The sequence below is a fragment of the Tiliqua scincoides genome, chromosome 13 (assembly GCF_035046505.1).
Source record: "Tiliqua scincoides isolate rTilSci1 chromosome 13, rTilSci1.hap2, whole genome shotgun sequence".
Lineage (NCBI taxonomy): Eukaryota > Metazoa > Chordata > Lepidosauria > Squamata > Scincidae > Tiliqua > Tiliqua scincoides.
In genome coordinates, this window is record NC_089833.1 from 17,716,259 (window position 1) to 17,740,746 (window position 24,488).

A 24,488-nucleotide genomic window follows, 5' to 3' on the forward strand; every position below is an offset into this window, starting at 1 on the left:
GTGATTAGGGGGAAAGACACGCATGTTACCTTGTAGCCTGATCACAACCCTGGTTCTATCTACAGGTCTGAACTGGGCCATAACCTGCTCTGTGGTGAGCAGTTAGGTCCTTATCCGTGTGCAAATAAAATGTGAGGATTGAGGCTGTGAAGCGCCAGGATGCTCTTTGCTGATAATCAGGGTGAAACTTGCTCTTGAGAAATGCTGACTTCTTGGCCTCCCTCGGGCTCCCTCCAGAGTCCTCCTTGTGTGACTCTTCTCATCCTCTATCCAACTTGGGGGAGTGGTAGAAATGCAAACAGCGAAAGCAAATAACAAATCGTGTGAATCACTGTATTATTTGCTTTTTGGTCTATTTATTTAAGGAAGCTGAACCCAAGATTCTCAATATGCTTGTGTATCTGATACCTACACCTGTCCTTCAGAGTTGCAAAAATAACAATACAACTGGTGTGCATCTAATTAATTAATATCCCACCTTTCTCTCATCAGAGGCAGTCAAGGCAGCTTACAGGATTTTAGAAACATAATACTAAAACAATAAACCTTTTAAAACAAGGCAATAAAAACAAAGGCACTGTGTTATATGGTGCCATCAGTGTACATGGAGTTTTACAGATGCATTTAAAAGGGGATTGGAGGGCACCAGGATGCAGGTCTCTTGTTGTCTTGTGTGGTCCGTGAGGCATCTGGTGGACCACTGTGAGATATAGGAAGCTGTTCGTGTCTACTCTGAAGTAAGATCTTATGAGTTCAGTAAAACTTCCAGGGAAGTGTGTATAGGACCACAGTCTTAGGCTTCCCTTTCCTGGGAGTAAGCTATATTGAACACAATGGGGCATACTTCTGAGTAGACACTTTCAGCATGAGAGTATAGAGACTTCTCATTTAATCTCATTCAGCCTTCTTTTGAGCGTGCATTTCTGGAAATAAGTCTAAGTGGATTTTGGCTTGAGTTTGTTGACAGTAGGTGTACATTTGATGCAAACCTAATTCTTTTTAAAAAAAAATATTTATATATACGCTTCTCCCCTGCTGCAGGTTGAGCCTGCTCATCTGACTGAACCTACTTATGTGCAGATTTTCTATTGGCAGATCTGGTTCAGCCCGGGTCCCCTGGATCTGCATTGAGCCAGACTTGGCTCAGCCTGAACCTCCGATTCAGAGGGCTTTCTGAAGCCAACGGAGACCGCATGCATCCACCCGCAGCCTCTGCAGGCTTTAGAATGCCTCCTAGGGGCAAAAGACGTGACTTCCAGTTTTTGAGACATTTTTATGCCTTTAAAAGGCATTAGGAGGGCCAGAGAAGCCCCAGAGGGGCAAGGAATTCTGGGGGTGCAACAACACGTTGCAGCGCCATAGGAAAGCGCTTGGCAAGCCCACAACTTGGGATAGTGTTACTGAGTCTGCCTGTGATAAAATTGGTTTTCTTACAAGTCATTTCGCTTAAAGTTGCAGCTTCTAGGAACCCATTGACAGCTCTGAGGACTTGCTGTAATTTCAGTATTATAAAAGATCCACAGTTCAGAAATACCCTTCTACTGGGTCATGCCTTCATTCAGTCTAGCCCAGCAATCTGGCACAGAAGGTTCAGAGAAGTGTCTTCTCGAACCGCACCTAGAGATGCCGGGAATTCACCCTGAACCTTCTGCGTGCAAAGCTGGTGCGGTCTGGCCTCATTCCCATAGTGATCTTCATAAAATTTGTACATCTCAGCCATCTCACTTTCCTGAATGTTGCTAAAAAAAGGAATGTCTATCTACTTGGAATGTTGCTACAACAATTTTAAACCAAAGGACTTTTAATGTCTCATGAAACTTCCTATGCAACATTTTATTTTTAATGTCCATTGAGAAGATGGTTTTGGATTCCCTCCAACATAATCTCAGATAAAATGCTTGCTGCAGAAACACAAAAGGTCAGAGAACTCGGGTCGAGCCAGGGCAATATTTTTAGGAGTCTTCAGAAGCTATCTTTGACATTTGCAAGGAAGCCCTTGGAGCCGCTCTCAGAAAGAAGCAGCCAGTACTTTCAAAGCAAGGAAAAGAGGCGATATTTAACGCAGCCTTTGAGGAATCTCCTAATTTGCAGACTTGCGTGTGTGCAAGAGAAGAGTGCAGACATTTTCTTCAGAGGTTTCAAGGCAAAAGGAGTGAGTGCTGAATGAGAGAGACGCAGAGGAGTAAATAAGCTCTTCTTATTTACTCTTATTCTTGTGGCACTTCTGTTGGCCCTTTTCTGTGGCTTCATCTAGTTCAAGGATATCAGTACAGAGGGCTGAAGTTAGCATTCGTGGTCCCTGCTGAGGGCTGGAAGTGATATCATGAAGCTGATGATGGCCAGAAATAAGCACTTTGTTTTCTCATAGAAATTCATTGGCTGCAAATGTCTGAAGAGAAAATATACAAATCTTGTTCATAATTTCAAGATATTAAAGAGCCCTGGGAGAGCTCAATTATAATGGGGGGGGGGATAAATTGCTTCCAGGAGATGGATCAGGCCCAGGGCCTTATGTTTGACACCCTTGTTCTAGTCTGAACTTATATTAACCAAGATTAACCAACAGGCTCAGGCCACATTTCTGAGAAACGTTCTTGGACTGCCAAGCTGCATCCCTTATGCTGTTCTCTGTTTGGAGACTGGCCAGTGCAGGATGGAAACTGGAGCATGGCTAAAGTCCATTAGGTACTGGCTGAAATTTTATATTGGCAACCTTCAGTCTCGAAAGACTCTGGTATCGCGCTCTGAATGGTGGTTCTGGCACAGCGTCTAGTGTGGCTGAAAAGGCCAATCCGGGAGTGACAATCCCTTCCACACCGGGAGCAAGTGCAGTCTGTCCCTGGTCTGTCTCCCTGGCTACGGGCCTTCCTTCTTTGCCTCTTAGCCTCAGACTGTTGGCAAAGTGGCTGAAAATTCATTACAATTTTGGCCAAGCTAGCTTTGGCTATTGTGTGAATCTAACAGTACAAATGAGTCAGTTCATATCGAGAAAAAAATCAGCTCTATGGGCTTACTTTGAATATATTGGGATCAATGCATTCAGCAGGGGCATTTAGAAGGATCAAACATAGAATGTTAGATATCAAATTCCAAGATCTACAGAGTGCAGCAGATAAGACCTGCTCCCCCTTAAATCCTTATGACTCCAATCAATCATGGTCGGGTGGCTGCCTGTTTATAATAATAAAAATGCAGGTATTTCTATACCGTCTTTCTTGGTCCTCAGATTTCTCCTCGGACTTTATTCAAGGCGGTTTACATAGGCAGGCAATTTTTAAATCCCCGTAGGCATTTTTACAATTTGAAAGGTTCTGTCTTTCAAGAAGCCACAACATTCGGGTGTTTCTTTCTTGATTTGGTCGCACATTCTGGCCTCCATCCTCCCACGCTCAGAGCAGATGGAATAACTCGGCTCAGCTTGTCAGCTGTTTCAAGGTCGCACAGTGCCGGTGGCCTCGAACTGGCAACCTTCAGATGTTATCTTCAGGCAAATGGAGGCTCAACCCTCTAGACCAGACCTCCTTCCCTGTGCCTTATACCACCCTGTGCCTTATATGACCTTCAGTGCCTGGAAAAGCACAGAGCTTACTCCCTGGCCAAGTATAATGTCATCCCATCAGTAGTTCTGTATGGAAAGTTCCAGGGGATCCCATATCAGGAGAGATACTGTTCTTATGAACTGGGAGGAATCAAGTTGATTTCAAATATGCTTTTGTATTACCAGTTTTATTCTGATCTCTGCCCTAAATATTTAGGATCGATCCTGTTAAAGATATGGGGCTGGTCAGGTGCGGAAAAATTAGCTTCATTCTAAATGATACCATGACTGGAAAGCAGAAAGGTTGCTGCTTATATAGCTCATGTAGTTAAACTGTGCAGTAAAGGTTTCTATCTCGTATCTAACCAGGAAGAGAGACATGGCAAAGCTATTGCACCTCAGAATTTGAAAATTAACTCCCCCGAAGCAGCTGAAAATGAATTTCTTTGAGAGTTTGAAGGCATTTCTGTACTCTCCTCCTAGGGTTACCAGGGTAGAGATACCCCAAACCCTGAGATTTCTTAGGCAGGAGCTGGTGAAGTGACAAGACTGCCAATCCTTGAGAAACGAGGTGGGGGCATATCCCAGTGGCAAAGGGATGGAGTCAGGCCACTGTCCCAAAGTGGCTGGTGATAATCCTTCCTGACATATTTTTGTATCTGCCTAAGCAAAAAAAAAAAAAAAAAAACTTGGAACAGCAGAGTCACTTTTGTCAAACTAGCAAGCCAATTTCTTTTGAACCATTTATAAAGCTTTTTCCCTTGACATCCCTCGGGAAAGAAGGTCACTCTGTGCTAATTGTACCAAGGTTGCATAACACACACAACAGTGTCTGTTGAGGAATTTGTTTCTCAGAATTCGTTACAGATGAGATAAAGGTGAATTTGCATTTAACTAAGAATTTTTAAAGCAAAACTCCTGTAATTCAATTGTCAAGGAAACGTACAGCTCCTGCAACTTATCACAATAAAATGTAGCATTTGCTCCAGTTCTTTGATTGTCCGTTGCAAGCCCCCACCTGAAAAACAATGTGCAGTACTGTACATTTAATAGGGATTAAAAGTAACATAGATTGCATCCTTGCAGTCGAGAAAAAGAGGGGTTGGTGAAGATAATGGAGAATACGTTAGTCCTTCTGAACTGCATTATCTTAATTAATTGGCAAGGACCTATGAATATAGGCTGGTACTTAGATGCTTCTTAAAAGGTCAGAGATTGTGTGTGAATATCAGGGGATAATGAGTTCTAGAGAAAAGGTTCCAGTTAAAAAATTAAGTCTTGAGGCCATGATTGCAACTATTTTAACTGGTGCAGGAACATTGGACTGTAGAAAGAGCATGACGAGAAATTGGAGGAGAGTAAGGAGGAGTAACAAGTGCTAATATTTAAAAGTAAGGTTTTTTTAATGAAGGAAGGAAGAGTAGCCAGTGAAAAGGAAGAGGGAAGAGAAATCTGGATTTATCTCTGGGCTGAGTGGGTGGCAACAACATAGATTTTCTGCAACATTTGTCTATCCTGGTAGTTCTTTAGGTTGGTATTTGAAAAGCTGCTGGGCTCCTGAAGTGAAAATCCAACTTCCCTCAGTGGCTGATATTTCTTGTTTAACCAGTTCAGGGACTTAAGATTCCAGTTGCAGTCTGGTGTTATTTTGCAGATTAATCTGCCTAGTGCTGAAGGCTCTAAAAAACTGTTAATTAAGCAGGCAAGGGATCCTCCTGAGTATTTGGCCTGTGAGATCTTTTCATAAAAAATAAGGGAAGTGGTCGTTGTCGGCTGCATACTTTACAGCAATATACAGTGATTTGCACACTTGGTATGTCTGCAGTTAAGAACACCTAGTCCTTAAATGTTTTCCCAAGAACACAAGTCATTTTCCTGGCCAGTTATGAAATATAACAAGAGCTTCCTGGTTGCCTGTCCTCAGAGCGCTGTGAGAAAGTTAGAAGCTTCTAGGACAGTCAGATCGAGTTACCGCATGGTTTACCCCCTTTGCGTTAGAAACTGCAGTTCCTCATAGTTCTTAGTCGTCTTGGTATCCAGGTTTCAATGCGTCCAAGTTGATGGTTGTGTTTGTGGGCTCCTAACTTGTTTTGATTACACAAGTCAGTGAAAGTTTGAGTTTCGTACAGAAAATGATTGCGTGTCTCTTGTGAGTGTTTCAGTGTGTGATTCAAACTGGTGCGGATACATTTTCATAATTTAAGGACTTGATTATATTCGGTTTCTAATTAACATGCTCCCATAGTGATCAGTCTAATCTCTGTCTCCCCAACTCAGAGTCAAGAGGTTCTTTCTCCCTCCCTCTCTCTCTTCCTCTGTGTGTGTGTGTGTGTGTGTGTGTGTTCGGTTTTCTGTGAGTCTGTTCCTGAAACTTGTGATAACTTGGTCTTTACAGCCGTCTGAGCATGAAGGACCAATTTGTTTTTTGTTACACATAACAAGTACATTCAATAGGCATGGACGGATAACTGTATCTGGCATTAATTTATGTTGTATTAAGCTACTCATATTTGGAACAAGAAGTGGGGTGTCTTACCTCCTACAAAAATTAAAATAAATACTTCACATTGTGAACCACGAGGTGCATCTCTGTGCACTGACGTTTTGTGCAACAATGTGAAAGGGAGCTACGAGAGCAGAAAAGCGAAATCCCCTGATAACATCTTTTTAAGTGGAATAAGGTGAGGCAATTGTGGCAAAGTCTTTGCAGAGTTTCACCTTAAAATTCTGCCTGTGGTTGATCTGAGCAAATGGATCAACCCAACATCTTTCACTCCTGTCACTGGGGTTTTCATCTTCTGAGCGGCTTGGATGTGTATGTAAAAATATGGGTGTGTATGTAAAGACATGAAAAGCAATAATGCATATTCAAAAATAAGACCTTCAGATATTGTAGATGTCCATCAACAGATGACATTCCAACTGGGACAGGCTCTCTCTCTCTCTCTCTCTCCTGAATTCATTCCCTCGCAGCTGAATGTCTTGATGAACCTAGGGCAAAAAGTGCTCTTCTGTTCTTTGCAACCTCTTGCAGACTTGGAACGGGGACATCTCTGGTCTTGGCTCCCCCATACTAGTCACTGCAGCCTCTTGGCAAGTCATGCAACGGGTCCAAGGGAGTGATTTATAGCTTTCATGCTTGGTAGTGTCCCATCATCAGCGTCCCTTGTGAGAAAAGGAATGCAGCAGAGCAACCTGTTTGAGGTCTCAGGAGACACTGGACTGGAGATTATTTGCAGATTTCAAGAAGACTGAGTTCATTCCCTCCCTCCCTCCCTCCCCCGAGGGAATTATTCTATAAGACTTAACTTTCCCAGCTCAAGAGTGGGAGCTTATCTCAAGTTGTTTGGTTGTTGTTGATGATGTCCTGATGTCCCTGAACAAGGAATTTCAAGATTTAATCACATCCTGCTGCTTTTTATCTTTGGAAGTTGAAAGGTTGCTATATATTTTTTTTTCCTTAAAACTGTGAATTTGTACTCATTAGAGACAAAAACTCTTGCATTTTTGAGCTCACTTTTTAAAAAACCTCTCTAGAAGGAAAGAGCCTCTTACTGTACAGAGAAAGCCAGCTTTTGCAATCCACTTCACTCGCCCCCTTAGCAGGTAAATAAACTGGAGGCGGAAGTGGATTCAAAAGTTGTTATCCTAAGGTAACCAAGTGTGTCAGCAGGCACAGGAAAAAGCTCTTACTGCCTTCGGGGCTAAGGAGGAAATAGCACTGTATGAATAGTCAATATTCTGGATGATGAAGCAGGCAGCAGTATTAATAGTAATATTCTCTTAACTCGAGCATCTCTATTGCAATTTCTGTATTTCTGTTTGTTTTTAAAAGTTAGTTTTATTCAGTGCAAAAATCTTCATTGGGAACTGGAATGTTAGTGTCCATTTCTTGACTTGCCTCACTGCCTTGGATACTCCAGCTGTCCCATCACAACCCTGGTTGGGGGGGGGTATATGGCCAACATGTGGCTGTATATCTGATCCTCCCATTGTCCTCCAGGCCAGCAAGACACAGGGTTGGCCTGCTCCTTGCAGGGTGAGAGCCTCCATACTCTGGAGCAATGCTATCCCTTTAACCCTGGGGAGAACCAGGTGGGGCTGTGGGTGGGGATAGGAGAGAGACAACCCAGTAAGGGAAGGGCCTAGGGATTCACTCAGAGCTGCTGATGAGAGGTCTCTGGACAGGCTACCTGAGGCCTGCATCATGTCTGCTTCCTTGGGACTCGTTGCAAGCCAAGAGTAGGAGCCAGGTGGAGGAGGAGGAAGAAGGTTGAAGCATCCCCTGCCCCACTGCTGAATTTCAAGGCCTGGTTGGGGGATCCTGGTTGTTGGGCCATCGGTACCCCCTTTTTGTTTCTACCCCTCTTTCCCTGGGGCCAAGAAGGACTCTGGACATCAAGTGGAGTGCACCCTTCTTGTGACAACCCTGTAAGGGGGTGGCAGACGAAGTCGTCCTTGGAAAGGCACCCCTACACACCACCAGGGCAATTAACCCCCCAGCCTCCCTTAACTCCACCACTGACATGGGAGAGCTAGATATTAAGAAAAGCAAGAGGGCTGGAGAGGAAGCAGACCTGCTGAAATGGTCCCCCAAGATCTGGGGTCTCATAATAGGGTGCTAGGTGTTGTCTTATTTTTCTGTAAATGGGGGTAGAGCCATTGTTGGATCTTATCCCGGAAATCCTGGATGCCTCTTGCAATCCTGGCTCACTCCTGATGAGACCTCTCAAAATAAATTTGCATAGCTACTCCTGAGTTATTTGTTTGTTTGTTTACAAATGTATATCCTGCTTTATCTCCCTAATGAGTGTGATGACTTCCTAGGATGACTTCTATAAAAGCTCTAGAGTCTAGGCCAGGGGTGTCCAAAGCTTTTGGCAGGAGGGCCACATCATCTCTCTGACACTGTATTGGGGGCCGGAGGGGGGAAGAATTAATTTACATTTAAAATTTGAATACATTTACATAAGTTTACATAAATGAATATATTAAAGATGAACTTATATGAATGAATGAAGGTCTTGCAATAGCTCAAGGCCTATAAAAGGCCTTGCACAAAGCAAGGCCAACCTTTCCTTCACTGCTGCTACCGCATCACAGATGTGAAACAGCAAGCAGGGGAGGGAGCCCGCATCCCACAGCTCAGGCGAGAGGTCAAACAGTCGCCCTCTCACTGAGAGCAGTTGCGTCAGGCCAGTGCAGGCTCCAGCAAATCTCCAGAGGGCCAGAGGCTCATTGGAGACTGGGGGCTCCCTGAGGGCCACATTGGGAGTCCTTGAGGGCCGCAAGTGGCCCCAGGGCCGGGGTTTGGGCACCCCTGGTCTAGACCTTTGGGAGGCTTGATCTTTGTCCCTTTTACATTCTCTGCCTTCTGATTGTCATGCCAGATATTTGGGGGGGGGGGGGGGAAACCCACAAGTTGCAGCAGCATAGCTGCCGATGAGTAAAATGGTGCATCTACCCTAACTTGTGGCGGACAAGGCCAAGACATAAACGGTGGCTGTGGAAAGCTGGGTGGAATCTCTCCTGTGTGCAGCCATGAAGCGGATGGAAGCTAAATTGGGAAGAGGGCTGAAAGAACCCGGAAGCCTGAAAGTCTCACCCGGCACCAGCAGTGGTTATCGCCCTGAATCGGCATTGGGGATTTGTTGCCTGGTGTGTTTTGCTGCTTTTGGGTGCTGGGCGGAGGCTTTGGCACTGCCCTGCTTGGGATCTGCACACTGAAGCACTTCTGCAGACTGTGCTCTTGCCCTCCCTGGCTTGTTTTCAGCCACCACACCCACACAATGGGCCCTGGCAGCTGCTTATGTACACACAGCCTCACAAGCACACGTCACCGGAGAAGGCCTCTCGCAACAGTTGGTGTGATGATGCAGCCTCCAGGAATAAAGAGCTGGCAACACCTGCACTGGGTGTGTTCCCAGCAGGACATGAATCTGCCCCGCATCACCTCTGCCTCGTGTTTGGGTGACGATTGCCAGCCTGGCTGCTTGTCTTCCTGGGCTGTGTGTTATTCGTGCTGCGAATGGTGCAGCAAATGCCTTGACCCTCCTGATCTTCAGCTTGCCTCTGAATAGTGCTTTGAGCAACAAAACCGCCCCAACGGTAGCCGGGTGCAGAGACACACTGGATGCGGAGATACTAAATGTTGCATGTGCTGCCCTTGCGCTGCAGCTGCTTCGTGCCAGCTGATCCCTGCCAAGGAGGAATGCCTCCAGCGTTTCATCTTCCTTGCTCTCCACGCCTATGCGTTAAAGCCTCTTTCTCATGAACTGCGTAGTTGGAGCAGTGGAGATAAGTAGGTGGGCACAGATGGATGGGCAGAGGTGGGTGCCTGAGGCAACAGCTTCAGTTGGCCTCATAGATGGGCCAGCCCTATTCTTATCCTGAGGGCCAGTTAAGACATGATCATCCATTTAAACCCGGATTTGTCCTAACACCCCAAAGTGGGAATGGGGCCCAGTTTTTAGGGGGAAAGGGCAGTTGGGGAGGGGGACTGAATCCTCCCACTTCCCACTGCTTACGTACCTGAAGCCTTTCTTCCCTGGTACCAAGCTCTGATAGCAAGTGATATCAAACACAAGCTAGTTAGAAGCCTGGAAGGGATTACTACAGAGACACACAAACTCCCTACAGTCTCAAACCCCTTTTTTCTTGGAAAAAATGAGTCTCGCACCCACCCACCCCCACCCACTGTATACATGGCTGTGCTAGACCCAAACTGAAACATTGCATCTGCCAGGCTCCTTAAGAGGTGAATATTGGAGGGTAATTAACTCTTGCAGATATTTATCATCCTCCCCCCCCCCCAAAAAAAACTTCTTTCATTCAGAGGGGAGTCTCTACATCTTCATACTTAGAGATTATTAGGAGTTTTGAAACATTATTATTATTATTAACAGTATTTATATACTGCTTTTCACTAAAAGTTCACAAAGCGGTTTACAGAGAAAAATCAAACAACTAGTGGCTCCCTGTCCCAAAAGGGCTCACAGTCTAAAAAGATGCAAAAGAATACCAGCAGACAGCCACTAGTTCAGACAGTGCTGGGGTGAGGTGGGCCAGTTACTCTCCCCCTGCTAAAAAAGGAGCACCCACTTGAAAAAGTGCCTCTTACCCAATTAGCAGGGGTAATATCTGGATGTGCTTGTCAGTTGTCTGGTGCAGAATTGGGGCCGGCCCATCCATGAGGCCAACTGAAGCTGTTGTCTTGGGCAGCAAGCGGATGGGGGGGCACCCATTTCTGTCTGCCTACCTGCCTCCACTGCTTTTCCTTCCACCTCCCCAGATCAATATAGGAAGAGGAGGGGACAGAGAGGAAGAAGAAATGTGGAGGGAAGTGCTAAGCTAGAACATGGGAGGGTAGGAGGGGGCAGAGGCTGGCAGGCACAGCCTCAGGGAAGGGGGGCAGCTTTTGGCCTGCAACCTTGGCATTGGGTGGCTTTGGGCCAGCAGAATACAAACAGGTTTGGGAGATTAGAACTTATTTCGGTAACTTCTGATCTCTTTCGTCTGAAGGGTGGGGTATACAGTCAGTAAATTAATAGCTCTGTGTTGCCACTAATGCTGCACCACTAGCCATTCATATTAGTGTGTGGTGTCCTGTTGTGTAAGTTGGCAAAACTTTGTTCCCTCACAAAGAGAACATTAGGGAAGGAAGCTCGCTCAGGCACTCCCCCTGATATTGATGGCGTCTTTTATTGGTGGCAAGTTCTGAAGGCTGCGGAGTTGAAAGCCTTTTCTGAGATGAGATGCAGTGAGGTCATGAGTGTGTGTTGCTTGGACTGGCAAGCAGAGAATCCCGTCCGCTCTGGCTATCCTCCCACCGGCTCGCTTAAACAGTGTCAGATTTTGGGTATGTTCAGGCCTGCGTTTGGGCAGAAACGAGATTTTCATTTGGTTCTTGAGGTCTGTGCAAGCAGTCCCTTTATGCAGACTTTGAGAGGGCAAGAGAGGCTTCCACAGCTGTGCTGAAGGCATGGAGGGAGATGTCCCCTGTTCTCTTCCCTCCCCCCCAGCTGCAGCCCTCTAGGCCAGCATTTCTCCGTGATTGTCCCCCAGTGTACCCTTCACACGGTTCGCCTATTGGAAGTACTACCAGAAGTAACTGGTGAGTGCACAAAACCCATGCGCTGGAGCTTCGCCCGCCGAGCCTCCGACTGCTGTTTATCGTGTCATGGTCTTGCTTGCTGGGCAGCCGGTGTCTAGGGTGGGTGCCATGCGTGCCCCAGACACCGCCTCATGAATCGTTGGCGGTATGTGCGCCACCGGTTGAAAAATGCTGCTCTGAACAGCAGTTGGGTCTCCCAGCCCCCTGTTTTTCAGGGAGCACAAGGAGAGTAACAGGGAAGCATCCATGTGCACCTGGTTCTCCCAAGGCAGGGCCTTGGTCTCCCAGCCTCAGCGTCTTCTGCCTTTTCGGAGCTGACTGCTCAGGGGGTCCGTATGGGGGTCTTTCCTAGCCCCACCTGGATCTGCCAGCAATTGAACCCCAGACCATCTGCATACAAAGCAGTTGGCCTGCCTTGGAGCTCCAGCTGCATCACCTAAAATGGACCACAGCGTATGTGTCCAGGATGTTTAAATCTGGTGATATATATCAGTTGGTATGGAATTATGCCTTGAATGAAGAGACCCGGAGAGAGCACACAACAAGAGAGCTACTGTAGTGCCAAGCAGGGGAGGAAAAAGTGGGGTTTTGTTCACACACAAGATGGCACCTGCTCGGTTGTTAGGATTCTTTCCGATGTGAAAATTGTTCAGTGCAGTTTGCCAGTCCCGTTTTAAATGAGGCGAGATGGACTGTTAATGTTGTGTACGTTGACTTGGGTATCGGTGACCGTCAACTTTCAGCCCCCTCGGCTTGGAAGCGAAGTTGTTCTTCAGTGGAAGATGTTCAACAATGCGAGCGAATGGGTTTGAACGGTACTGCTGGAATGTCTCCTCTAACGCCTCTGCTGATTAGACAAAGCCAATAAGCTCTGTAAATTGCTGGTGGCTTAGTGATCCCGCAGAGCAGAAAGTTATCAATTTGGTCTCTATGCTGTTTGCGAATGATTCACGAATACGACTATCCAAACACAGAGCCCTCCGTGAAATCTTTGCTGCTACTGCAGGGACGCCATCAACAGACAGCATTTCTGCGGCATACGATTCTGAGTGTGCCCCATCTCAGTTTGGTTGTATCTTTCTCTAGGATGCAATTTGGCACATCCCTGGCCTGGAACCGTCATTCGTTTGTTCCTGGTGACATTGCTTCTGACTAGCCAGTGTGATGAAGGCTGCAATCCTAACCATGCTTTCCTGAGAGTAAGCCCCACTGAACAAAATAGGACTTACTGCTGAGTAGACCTGGTCAGGATTGTGCCCTAAACTGATGAAATGCTGCTGTTTTTCTGGTAAGCAGGATGGTTGTGTTCCAGGAACCATCAAAAATTACGCCTGGCTTCTCTTAGCCTGCTAGGTTAAGGAAATGATTTCCATACAGCAAACTGAACTGGTTGATGTCCATCCGTTCTGCTGAAAGAACACAGCATTCAAAAGCTGGAATTGATGACAAGGGAGACTCCTTTCCAACCCCTTTTAAGATGTTCTTTTTAGCAGCTATATATTTCACTTTATAAATTCTCCTGAACTGCATTACTGTAGCTGCTCTTTCTCTTTCTGTCTGTGCTATTCTGGGCCACTTCATGTGATATCTTTCTGTTGGAGAGTCTTGAAAACAAATGTAAATACAAAGTGTTTTCCCATCAACTTTGGACTCCAGAAGACTTGGCGTTCAAGGAGAGATAAGCCACGTTATGTGTCAGGTGTATATAGACACAGGGGCGGCCCTCTAATGAGGTCAGGTGAAGCAGGAGCCTCTGTTGGGGGCAGCAAGGATGCCCTGCACCCACCCCCTCCTCAGTCTCCAGAGTCCACCCCTTTACCTCGGCTTCTGCCTTCTCTTCCCAGTGCTAATCAAATTAAGATGAAACCGGAAGAGAAGCGAAAGTGTGTAGAGAGATCAAGTAGAGGCCTAGAGTGTCTCCTAAAAGTTGCTCTAGGCTGCCACTTTTGTCTTCATATATTTCTGCTTTTTTCTCCTCCTTTTAAAAATGTGGCCAGTAGCAGGAAACTTGAACATATGCACAAACTATAGGAGAAGGCAAGAGCAGTCACTTGCCCTAAGCACCAGGGGAGGGTGAGATGGCTCAATGCTGAACAGACAAATTGCTGGCCAGACTGATGCTCTAAATGTCATGTATGATGCCCCACAGAATGCAAATAGCAGCTCATGAGAATGTTGGCTACTATACTCTTACTTTCCTTTCCCAACTCTCCTATGGCAACTTTTAAGCAAAAAAATTTTTATTGCTTTATAACTCTGTGTAAATGAGGTGCTTAATGTACGATGGATTCTTGGAGAGGCTAGGCATGAATGTTACACTTCAAATTTTAAAAGCTGTATTAAGACCAAATGTTTGGAAGCCAAAATAAAATGAGCCTTTCCATGCCATTTGTCACACATTTTTACCATGCGCCCTGTTTATGGGCCCCTATAAAATTCTGCAGGAATTGAGAGGTTCCAGGGCTAGCATGCAAAACAAGATTTCTGAAGGATGACACCTTTTATATATTGCAATAAAATCCTCCTTGTGTTACGTGTGCTGCATTTAGGCTTCTGAAAAGCGAGCCCCAGAATACCGTGTGAACGGGCTCTCAAGGAGGATCTCGGTACTCTGGTCATATAGTTGAGGAGTGTGGAAGTAATGAACTCTATGTGCCTTCCGTTTTCTCCTATGGTTCCGAAAAATGGCACCCATTGACCTTCCATAAAGGGTTGAGTGTTCAGCCCTAGTCATATACCCGACCGAAGGGTAAAATGTGGAAGGATATGAAGACTGAAAGAAACTTCCTCCAGATAGGGACTGCCCAGCCCAGGCTCAGGGACGTGAGGGCAGGGAAGGCAGAGCTTCCCCTCCCCTGTCCAAGCCTCACGTGCCTCCAGTTCAATCAAGGGAAAGACTGGAGCTTGTGGCAACAACAGCTCAGCCTTCACATAGGTGCTGGGGTGGCGTCCTGAATCCCTTGTGTGATACGAGGACATCACTCCTCCTTTCAGTCTGGCTCCCCAGCCTTGGACCTTGCCCCATCGCTGCCCAGACCTGGTCCACGACCTCCTGGCGCCTGGGCTGGGGTGTCAAATTGTTCACCAGTCCCTAACATTCTTCCCCCTGTTCTGGAGGGATGGGATGGAAGAGGAAGTGTGTAGGAGAAGAGCGTGGCTTGGGGTAGGGTTGGAGATGCTGTAGACGGCCACTTTCCTCCACACTTCCTTATCGTTCTCTTTTTTTGTTTTCAAATCCAGAAAGCGGGAGGGGGGCAGGTGCACCCAAGCTAATCTGTCTCCCAAGTCACCCCCATGAAGCTGACCCACCTCTGCTCAGAAAACCGGCGTTCTCCCACATCCGCAGAGTGCTGCAAATACCGGAAACCACAGATAGGAGCCAATTGTGCAGGAGGTTCTCCTGCAAATGGTAGCAAGAAGCAGAGTGGCATCATGTTATTTTCAGCCCTCCAACCCACTTTCTGTCAGCAGTTAGCATTTGCAGACAGCAGAGAGGCAGCCAGACATAGGAGGGCTGCAACCCAAGATACGTTATTTGTGCAATAGGGAGGGGGAATCTGAACCACAGGAAGGTGAAGTCGCTGGTCCAGGATCCACAGATCCAGGGAGACACCTGTGCTGTCCTTTGCCACCTGCTGTGTTTACGAGAGAGGTTTCGTGCCTGCAGCCCTTTACGCTGGTTGCTGGTGCACCTACCGTGCTGCCGTCTCGCTGTAGAGACTGCGGCCCTGCCCTGAGTAGGACTTCAGAATTTTCCAGGTCTGCCATCAGGACGTATTTGCCATTCAGGTAAAGAGCGCGGCCGGTCCTGCCATTTGCATCTTGCTCGGAGCGGCAAGATCACTATGGTTTCGTTGTCAAAATATTGACTCATAGCCCCAGAGGAAAGAGGTGAGGCAGGGTGTTCGTCTCTGCCTGGTGACGATGGGTGGACGTTGGAGGGGGGAGGAAGAGCACAGGCTTTTTTTGTACATGGAACGCTCCCCTTTGACATATTTTACTTTTCGTTCGCAGCTCAATTAGACCTTCCAGTGGGTTTCACAGGGTGGGGGGAGCCCATTTTCAGGCACGGCCTGCCTCTCGCGGGCTGAGAGCTCTTGAGACCAGAATAACAACCGCTGCACATCAGGTTTTCCAGTCCCGACCCGCCAGGTGAACGGGCTGTTTTATTGAACATTTGCACGGCGGTGGCAGGAAAAGCCAGAGGAAGGGCGTGTTCAAGGGTGGAGAGAGTTGAGCCAGCACATACAGTCTTGCCGGAGAGCTGTCAGCACGCCCAGTTCCAGGTTCTGCTGCATTAATCTTGGCGAGTGTGCCGGCCTTCGGCGTGGGGTGTTGCTGGGGCAGCAAATTCTCTGAAGCATGTACAGCAGTTCTAGTGAGCAAAGCCGTTGAAAGTCCTTCAGAGTTGCAGGGTCTGAACTTTGCTCTGAATTATTAAGCCGGTTCAAATTAACCAGCCCGTTTTTTTTACATGGCAAATCCGGTTTCCCTTCTTGCCTCCTTATTCCTTCAGAGATGCATATTTTAAGGCTCGCAAAGGGATTGTCGCAGGTGGGTCTCGCCTGCGTTTACCTGGATTGCACCCCAAAACATTATGTAGTCTCACCCTTGTGACAAGTCAGTGAGAGAGTGTTTACCTATTCCGTGGGTGAGGCAGGGAGTGTGTGTGAGGCCCAAGAGCATCAGCAAGGGCCAAGCTAGACATGGGTTTTCTTGTGCAATGGGAATGAGGATTGTGTTTTCTTACAGATGAATAGCAAGAAGGTTGAGCATGAAATGTAGTGAAACTGAAGAACATGAGAACTTGGGAAGAGCTTCTGCGCTGTCCTGCCTGCCTGTTAAGATCTTCCAATGAGACCCTGCTCTTCCTGCCCTCATGTCTTAGCTGACAGGCCTACAGAACAGCGCTCCCTTTGTGATGGTCTCCTGGGCTTTAGAACATGCTACCACCAGGAGATCAGAAATACTCCTGCCTTAAAAGCTGTACAAAGCTACCTGTTTTGCTGTACTTTGGGGATGTGATCAGTAGATTGCTATTTATTTCTCTGCTGTTTGTCTTGTTTAGGGCTATTCTTAAATATAATATTTTTAAATCAAGGTTTGTTTTTTATTATATTTACAATTTTGTGTGTTAACCTGTGTTCAAATCTTTGAAATCTGCCTTCAGGCTTTGCCAAATTGGAATATAAATCGGAGGTTCTTCGTTTGTTTTGACTGATGTGTTTGTTTGTTGATATTGTCTACCAAATAACTAAGGGCCCAATCCTATCCAATTTTCCAGCACCGGTGTAGCCGCAATGCAGCCCTAAGACAAGGGAACAAATGTTCCCATCCCTTAAGGGGACCTCTGTGACTGCTGCCCCATGACAAGATGCAGTGCCCCATTGGCACAGCAGCACCAGCTCTGGAAAATTGGATAGGATTGGGCCCTAACTGTTCAGCATAAATGTAGCCAGAAACCATTTACTGTACAATCACTATTTTTGTTTGTGGGAAGGGGTTTGAAAAGAATACCCAGGTATCATTCTGTCTAAATGCATCCCTTTAAAACTTTTTAAAGTCAGGCATCACTTAAAAAACTAAAAACCAGAAATAATTTTGAATCTGTTTTGGCCAACAGGTCACGTTCTCATAGAAATTTCTATTGCACAGAAAAAACTGAATGACAGCCTAGATGAAAGCGTAAGTGACCTGGTTTTTGTGTGTATGGTTTTGTTTTTTTGTTTTTTGCAGTATTTAAAACATTTTAAGAAATGTTTGTGATGTGTGTATACAAACTTTCACCCTTCTCTCTTTCCCACTCCAGTTCAAGAAATTCCACAAAGAGATTGTATCTGAGCTAGAGAAGAAGACTGAACTGGATGTGAAATTTATGAACGTAAGTCCATATGGCTTGTTGAGACTGGAGTAATGGCCAGGTCTGCATTTTGTCCCTAGAGCAAGAGTCTTTCTAGAGCAATTTCTCTCTAGAACATCCTCTCTAGAGCAATTTCCATGTGCAAGTGAGTGACACCAGATTGGGGCAACATGTTTGTAACTGATTAGGATTCTAACCATTTGTAGGATGTTCCTGCAGTGCCAGAATATTAGCGCCTTTTATGACATGATGCTGCCCCTGGCTTGAGAGACTCTCTCCGCAGAAGTTTCTCAGACAATTTACAGACAATTTAATTTCCAGCATCATTACCCAATATAATCTGATTGCAGGCAACGTTGAAGAGGTACCAGAATGAACACAGAAGCAAATTGGATTCTTTGGAAAAGTCTCAGGCTGAACTGAAGAAAATCCGAAGGAAAAGTCAAGGAGGAAGGAATGCCATGAAATATGAGCATAAAGAAACAGAGGCAAGTATTTTTTTTTCCCCTTACTCAGGAATGGGGTAATGAACAATCTCCTACATTTAGATTTAGTGTGTGGCTTTTAAACCAAAACCCCAGATCTTTCTGTCGCACGGGCATGGCTAAAAGCACTCACCAACCTCTTGGTGAGTATTTGACAATCACTATTAAATCAATAGTTAACCTCTTGAATCTCTGATCAGTCACCAAGCGATCTTCATCAAGCATTCACAAGCATCTTGAACTGAGTTAAAGGGTGTGATGTTCATGACTCAGACTGATGTACTTCTCTTGTCATGTTACATGGAGAACATTTATAGGCATTTAGTGTGTCAGCAATTATCCATCTATTGGGAGGGAGAAGTGATTGGAATTCCATAGGTCAGCAGACATACCTGGGGAATACCTCCCTGAATGCTTTTGCCCCTCTGAAAACTGCCTCAGGCAGGGGTTTCCAAAGTGTGTGTTGCAATACCTTAAGGTGCTGCAGCACTCTCATAGCGGTGAGGATTTCCCAGTGGCCCCTCCTACTTGTTCCCTTGGGTGCTGCAAGATTTGGGAGCCATCTTGCAAGATTTGGCAAAATCCAAGATGCGGGGCTGCGGGGATGTTGCAACCCAGGTAAGTTTGGGAACCGCTGACCTAAGGCACCAGGCCTTAGTCCTCTTTTCCTACTGTAACAAAGCTTAAGTACATGTAACTGGGACACATATTCTTTGCCCAGTTACCCCTGCCTCCATTGTCTGTTGTCTCCCTTGTGTCAGTATCTGGATTGCAAGCACCTCAGGGCAGAGATCTGTCCTTGCACTCTATAGAAAGTGCAGCATCCAGTGATGATGCAATGTAAGTGGTGGTGGTGGTGGTGGTGGTGATGGTGATGGTGATGGTGATGATGTACCGGCATTTAAAATTGAGCAATATTTTTACCTAGATCAGGGATAAGTGACTGTCCTTATGTGTGTCTATAGTACAATGTGTCATGTACAAAATGTTACGTTTATCATTAGCTGAAGTTGTGCAAGGAGAGAATGCACCAAGTTTTCTCCACCTTAGGCTCCAGTCCTATACATACTTCCCTAGGAGTGAGTCCCCTGTAGAATTCAGTGGGGCCTACTTCTGAGTAGATGTGCCTAGGCTTGCACTGTTAACGTGGTCTTTTAATGCTCTGTTTAGTACCTAGAAACGGTGACTTCTCGGCAGAATGACATTCAGAGGTTTATTGCTGAAGGTTGCAGGGAGGCTCTGCTGGAAGAGAAGAAAAGATTCTGCTTTCTGGTCGACAAGCACTGCAGTTTTGCTCAGCACATGCAATATTACCACTCGGAGGTGAGTGTCAGAGGGAGCTCCGTTGCTGGGCAGACTCCTGAGACTGGCGTTGGCACGATGCGGAGGCTTTTGGAACCCAAATCGAGCTTCAAAAAAGCCTCACTTCTTGCAGTTTGTGACACATGTAGCCTGTGACAAATTTAACACTGTCGCTTCTGTCGTGGGGTCGCAACATGTTCCTGTACAGCAATTTCTTTTCACTTTGTTTAGGGAATGTGTACGAAGCAGTGCACTTGTGCACTGGGAAAGTGCATTTCACGCCCCAATCTGCCTGCAGTTGCTGCTTGATGTATTGTGTCACGCCAGCAATAGTCATTGGCAAGAATCTATATCCCTCCAGCTACAGCTGTCTGTTGCTTCTCTGTCCAACCAAGGCTCCAAATGGTCCCTGACAAATGGGCCTGGGTGGAGCAGTGTGGTAGCAAAAGTCAGAGGACTAAGTTGCTTTCAATTGTTGCTGTGAGCCCGCCCCCCAGGCCATTTTGTACCAATTACAACTAGTACAGAACGCGGCTGCTCGTGTGGTTGCTGGGGCACGTCGGTTTGACTCTGTCGAGCCATTGCTTAGGCGGCTACACTGGCTGCCGGTTCTGTTCCGGGCCCAATTCAAGGTGCTAGTTTTGACTTTTAAAGCCCTTTACGGCTTGGGTCCGGGCTATTTGAGGGACCGACTCCTTCCCTACAATCCTGCCCGTGCTCTTAGATCATCTGGGGGGCCCTTTTGACTGTGCCACCACTAAGAGATGTGAGAGGGGTGGTGGCCAGGAAGAGGGCCTTCTCGGTGGTGGCCCCCGAACTGTGGAATACCCTCCCCTTAGAACTGAGAACTGCTCCCTCGTTGCTAACATTTCGGCGTGGACTGAAGACCTTTTTATTTCAAAAAGCTTTAAATTGTTGACAGGCTGGCTGGCATTCTTGCTTTTATATGAAAATCCACAGGGTTTGTTTGTTTTTAGATTTTTTTTAATTATGTAAATTGTTGTTGTTTTTAATGTTGTATTTTTTTTAAATGATGTAAGCCGCCTTGTGTGCCCATTGGGCAAAAAGGCGGGGTACAAATTAATATAATAATAATAATAATAATTTTGCTCAAAAGGTGGAGTACGAACCTATAAATGAATTTGTTACAAGTGGCCATGAGAGCATCTCCTTCAACAGGAGGGGAAAAGTCGGATACGGATGTGATAAGTAGATAAAATACAACCAGGTTTCCTTGTTTTTAGTGCACAGAGTTGCTAAACTCCAAGCTGCCGGGATGGCTGGAGACGTGTGGCGATGCGACAAAAGTGCCAGAGAAGATCATGAATATGATAGAAGAGATCAAGACCCCGGGTTCCACTCCCATCTCAGGGACTCCTCTGCCCTCCCCGATGATAGACAGGAGGACTGTGGTGAGGGAATTTCTTTGGGCTCTCAAGTTTTCCTCTCAACAACAAGGAGAAGTTGTAGATTTAGGGGCTTACATTTTTTTTAAAGATTTCCTTCATTTCACATTTTCAGTTACTGGTCTAGGTTTCTAAATCCAGGCAGTTAAACCAGTTGTGGTAGCTGTGTGTTCATGCTGAGGGAGGCCAATGGCATTAGGGCAACAGTTCCCAAACTTACTGTGGGCACGGCGCCTTTTTGTGGCAGCCTCTTCTTCCCAGCTGTGCCGGGTGCTGCCATCTTGGATTGCATGGGAGCTTGCATGATCCAAGAGGGTGGTGCCCGGGTCAGCTGGGAAGAAGAGGATGTTAGGGACACCCCATGGTGCCAGCGGGTTATGCCGCACACGGTTTGGAAACCACTGCATTAGGGCATAGAGGGGACCCACAAGGAGGTCCTACCCTGACCCAAAATGGCTCACAGAATTGCCATTTTGAAAGCAGTTTTGTAAGAGGAAAAAAGATGAGCAAAAACATAGACCAAGTGCAAGAGTGGACAGAGTTCCTTTCCTGTCGAGTGGTGAGAAGCTCCACAAGTTCAGCATCTCACCCAGCCTGATGGGCTGAACTGCCAAAGTTCCCCCTTTTTTACACAGCTATTAAGGGACACATTATCATTTGGGTGGTGATTACATCAAGAAGTGTAGTAATGTTGTATAGTAAGTGACTTTTGTGCAGAATAGAACTGTTTTTCTTCGTTCTTTTTTTTAACAGCCTATCAGAGGTTACTTTCCAAATAACCCTCGTATCTAATAATAAAACAGGTTTTGTTGCACTGATTGATTTTTTTATGTTAACCCTGTAGGTTGCAAACAATTATGATTCACTGAGCAGAAATTCTGCAAAAGTGCCCCCTGCACCTTCTGGAAGAGCTTTCACAAGCCCCTTAGTTGATATGTTTAACCCTTCGAAGGCACCTTCAGAGATATCAAATAATAATTTGACAGGTAAGTGGTTCCCCCCTCCGTGTGTGTGTGTGTGTGTGTGTGTGTGTGTGTGTGTGTGTGTGTGTGTGTGTGTGTTAGCAGTAGAGTCTTGTGGAAATATTTTAATTGGTTGCACTTAATATTGTTATTTAATATTTATGAAACTGCTTTCTAACAAAGAAGTTCACAGAGCAGTTTCCATAGCAAGTAAACAACACACAGTGTGTGTCCCCAGAGGGCCCACAATCTAAGCAAAGGTGCAAAGGGGACATGCAAAAGATGAGGCGTTTTCTTTTCAGAGGTTGAATTGCTTGATTAAAAAAAAAAAGCAGGGTGGGAGGTGACTCTTCTCCGCCCACCCACTTTTCATCATTGTTTGGGTTTGTTTGCATTTGTTACCCTTTGGTCCTCTGCTATGTTGCTGCCATTGTGTTTTAATTAGATCATGCAGAAGATTCCAGTTTATCACGATCAACATCTGTTGCCACAGGACTTCATATCATGAAAAGGCAGAAAGTCAAGACCATCTTTCCACACACTGCTGGAAGCAACAAGACTCTGCTCAGTTTTGCACAGGGAGACATCGTCACCCTGGTGGTAGCAGAGGAGAGGGACGGCTGGCTGTATGGAGAGCATGATGTGACCAAAGTGTAAGTCGATTCGTGCATCTCATCTTCCAAGAGGAGAGCAGAATTTTGTTGTCTTGATAAATAAGATGGGTTGATTCTTCTGCAAAGGAGGCCTTCGTTTCTCGGAGGTTGTCATTAATAGGAAGGAAAAGAAATTGTTGCTGGGCCAATTTTGTTGTTCAACATGAGCACTTAGAAATCCAGGCTGAACATATCAAAATGTGAGCAGCTGTAAACTTTTAATAAAGTGCTTCACCAGCCTTTCTTGGTGTATATTTTCATCCTGTGCTATCACTCTGAAAGGTGTAAATCAGTGGTTCCCAGACTTATGTGGGTCACAGAACCCTACAGCATCTTCTTCCCAGCCCAGCTCTTCCCGCAAGATCCAAGTTGGCAGCTCCCAAACCTCACAAAATCCAAGATGTCAGTACACAACTCTTGCAAGATTTGGGTGCCACCATCTTGGATATTACGAGATCCAAGAAGGCAGCACCTGGGAGAGCTGGTAGGAGGTCTGGCCATGGACATTCTGCAGTGCCCCTATGTGTGCCACTTCACCTAAAGGCACCACGGTATGCAGTTTGGGAGCCACTAATGCAAATGAATTGAAATACGGATAAATAGTTTTGGTTGGTTGTTTTTTCTTCTAGAAAAGGGTGGTTCCCATCTTCATATACAAAGCCATTGGAAGACCCAGCTGAAGAGTCAGTTCGTGCCCCAGTACCGAGGTAGGCAAATAAAGACCACGTGTGGAATCCTGTGAGTTATCTCCCTTGTGGTCTTTGCATGTGCACATGCTCTGTGCATTGGGACAAGTTTCAGTTTCTGTAGTAGAAGGAGTACAGCAGCCTGTCACAGTTTACTGCTCTCTTTCTCAGTGAACAGGACCTTCAGAAATTGCATCACAAAAGGGATGGAGTTCATACATTCCCAGATCAAGTCCTGCCCAGCCTTGGGCCCAAGACACACATGGCAGTGGAAGGCCTGAGTGTGACGTCTGCCACATTCATGTGCAAAAAAGACATGTGATTTACTCAGAAGATTTATATACCACTTTTTGTAAAACTCCAAGTAGTGTTTCAAAATGGTAAAAGGGCATATATTTGGGCCCTGATCATTTCCCCTGTCTGCAGCTCTTTGGAATCCAGAGTCAACAGGACCTTAATGGCTGGCTTTCTGTCTCATTTAGCCCTGCACCTGTCCGAAGCATCAGCTCGGTAAACTTAACAGAGAGAGGCAGTGGGGTTGTCCTTCCTCCACCTGATTACCTGGTACCTGCACAAACAAGAGCAACTCCAGAAGCAAGAATCGAACCTTCGAAAAGCACTGCTGTCAAAATGTCAGTGGCCAAACCGGAAAGCACAGCTCCTGTGAGTAGATCTGCCCACTGGCTGCTCCTTCATTTGCTTGTATCTCCATTTTCTTTCATCGTGGAACCCAAGAGAGCAGTCACGGGAATCTCAGGCTGCCCCCTGTCCAGACCCAGCTCTGCTTTAACCAGTGGCTGCATCATGCACCTGAGACCCTGATGAAGTTTTGTTCTAGTGCACTTTGCTTTTCTGTGGCTTGGAGGTATCTGGATGAACAAATCAGGTTTGCTCTTGCTGTGAAGTCTGTTTCTGCCACAGGAATAGAGACAGGAATAAATCGTTTCTTTAGAATGGGGTCTTCCAAAAAAGACCTTTGGGAAAGAAAATGCACATCTCAGATTTGTTTTGTGTTAAAGCTTCTTTTCGAGTTTTCAGATACTCCTTTAGCGTTAAAGCCTACGCTGGTGCTTTTTAACCAACTACCTACTTACTACCAACTAGAGGGACTTACTACTACTACTAGATAACTTACTACCAACTAGAGGGACTCCACAGTATGGCAGTTGGTACTTGGGACCCCACTGTGACACCACCTGCTGCCTGGCCTGACCTTGCTGAAAGCGGACAAGGCTGGTGCCCCAGTGGGCAAGATGTAGCTGTGCAGCTGCCTGGCCCTTCAAAAGAGGCGTGGCTTGAGGAAGGCAGTGAAGCCCTAGCTGTGGGAGTGGGCCGAGTGGGCCACTGCTTTGCGCAGTTGTCATCTATCTCTGAGGCTGTGGCTGGTACAGTGGGCCCCCCTTATCCATGGGCTCATCATCTGCAAGCCCTTGAAGCAGAGGGCCTTCTGTATGCAACTAGAAGCCATTTCCAGTTTGGGTTG

General features: G+C 46.2%; 1 protein-coding gene across 1 annotated transcript in view; it reads left to right on the plus strand.

Annotated features, from left to right (window-relative positions):
- The window catches only part of BAIAP2L1 (BAR/IMD domain containing adaptor protein 2 like 1), a 57,397-nt gene that overhangs the window by 23,818 nt on the left and 9,091 nt on the right, over nt 1-24,488 (plus strand). Inside the window, exons 4-12 of the mRNA XM_066640880.1 lie at nt 17,275-17,336; nt 17,461-17,532; nt 17,862-17,999; nt 19,167-19,319; nt 20,543-20,710; nt 21,549-21,690; nt 22,112-22,319; nt 22,949-23,026; nt 23,488-23,668. Coding sequence (XP_066496977.1) covers nt 17,275-17,336; nt 17,461-17,532; nt 17,862-17,999; nt 19,167-19,319; nt 20,543-20,710; nt 21,549-21,690; nt 22,112-22,319; nt 22,949-23,026; nt 23,488-23,668 — 1,202 coding nt within the window. The remainder of the gene's footprint in view (nt 1-17,274; nt 17,337-17,460; nt 17,533-17,861; nt 18,000-19,166; nt 19,320-20,542; nt 20,711-21,548; nt 21,691-22,111; nt 22,320-22,948; nt 23,027-23,487; nt 23,669-24,488) is intronic.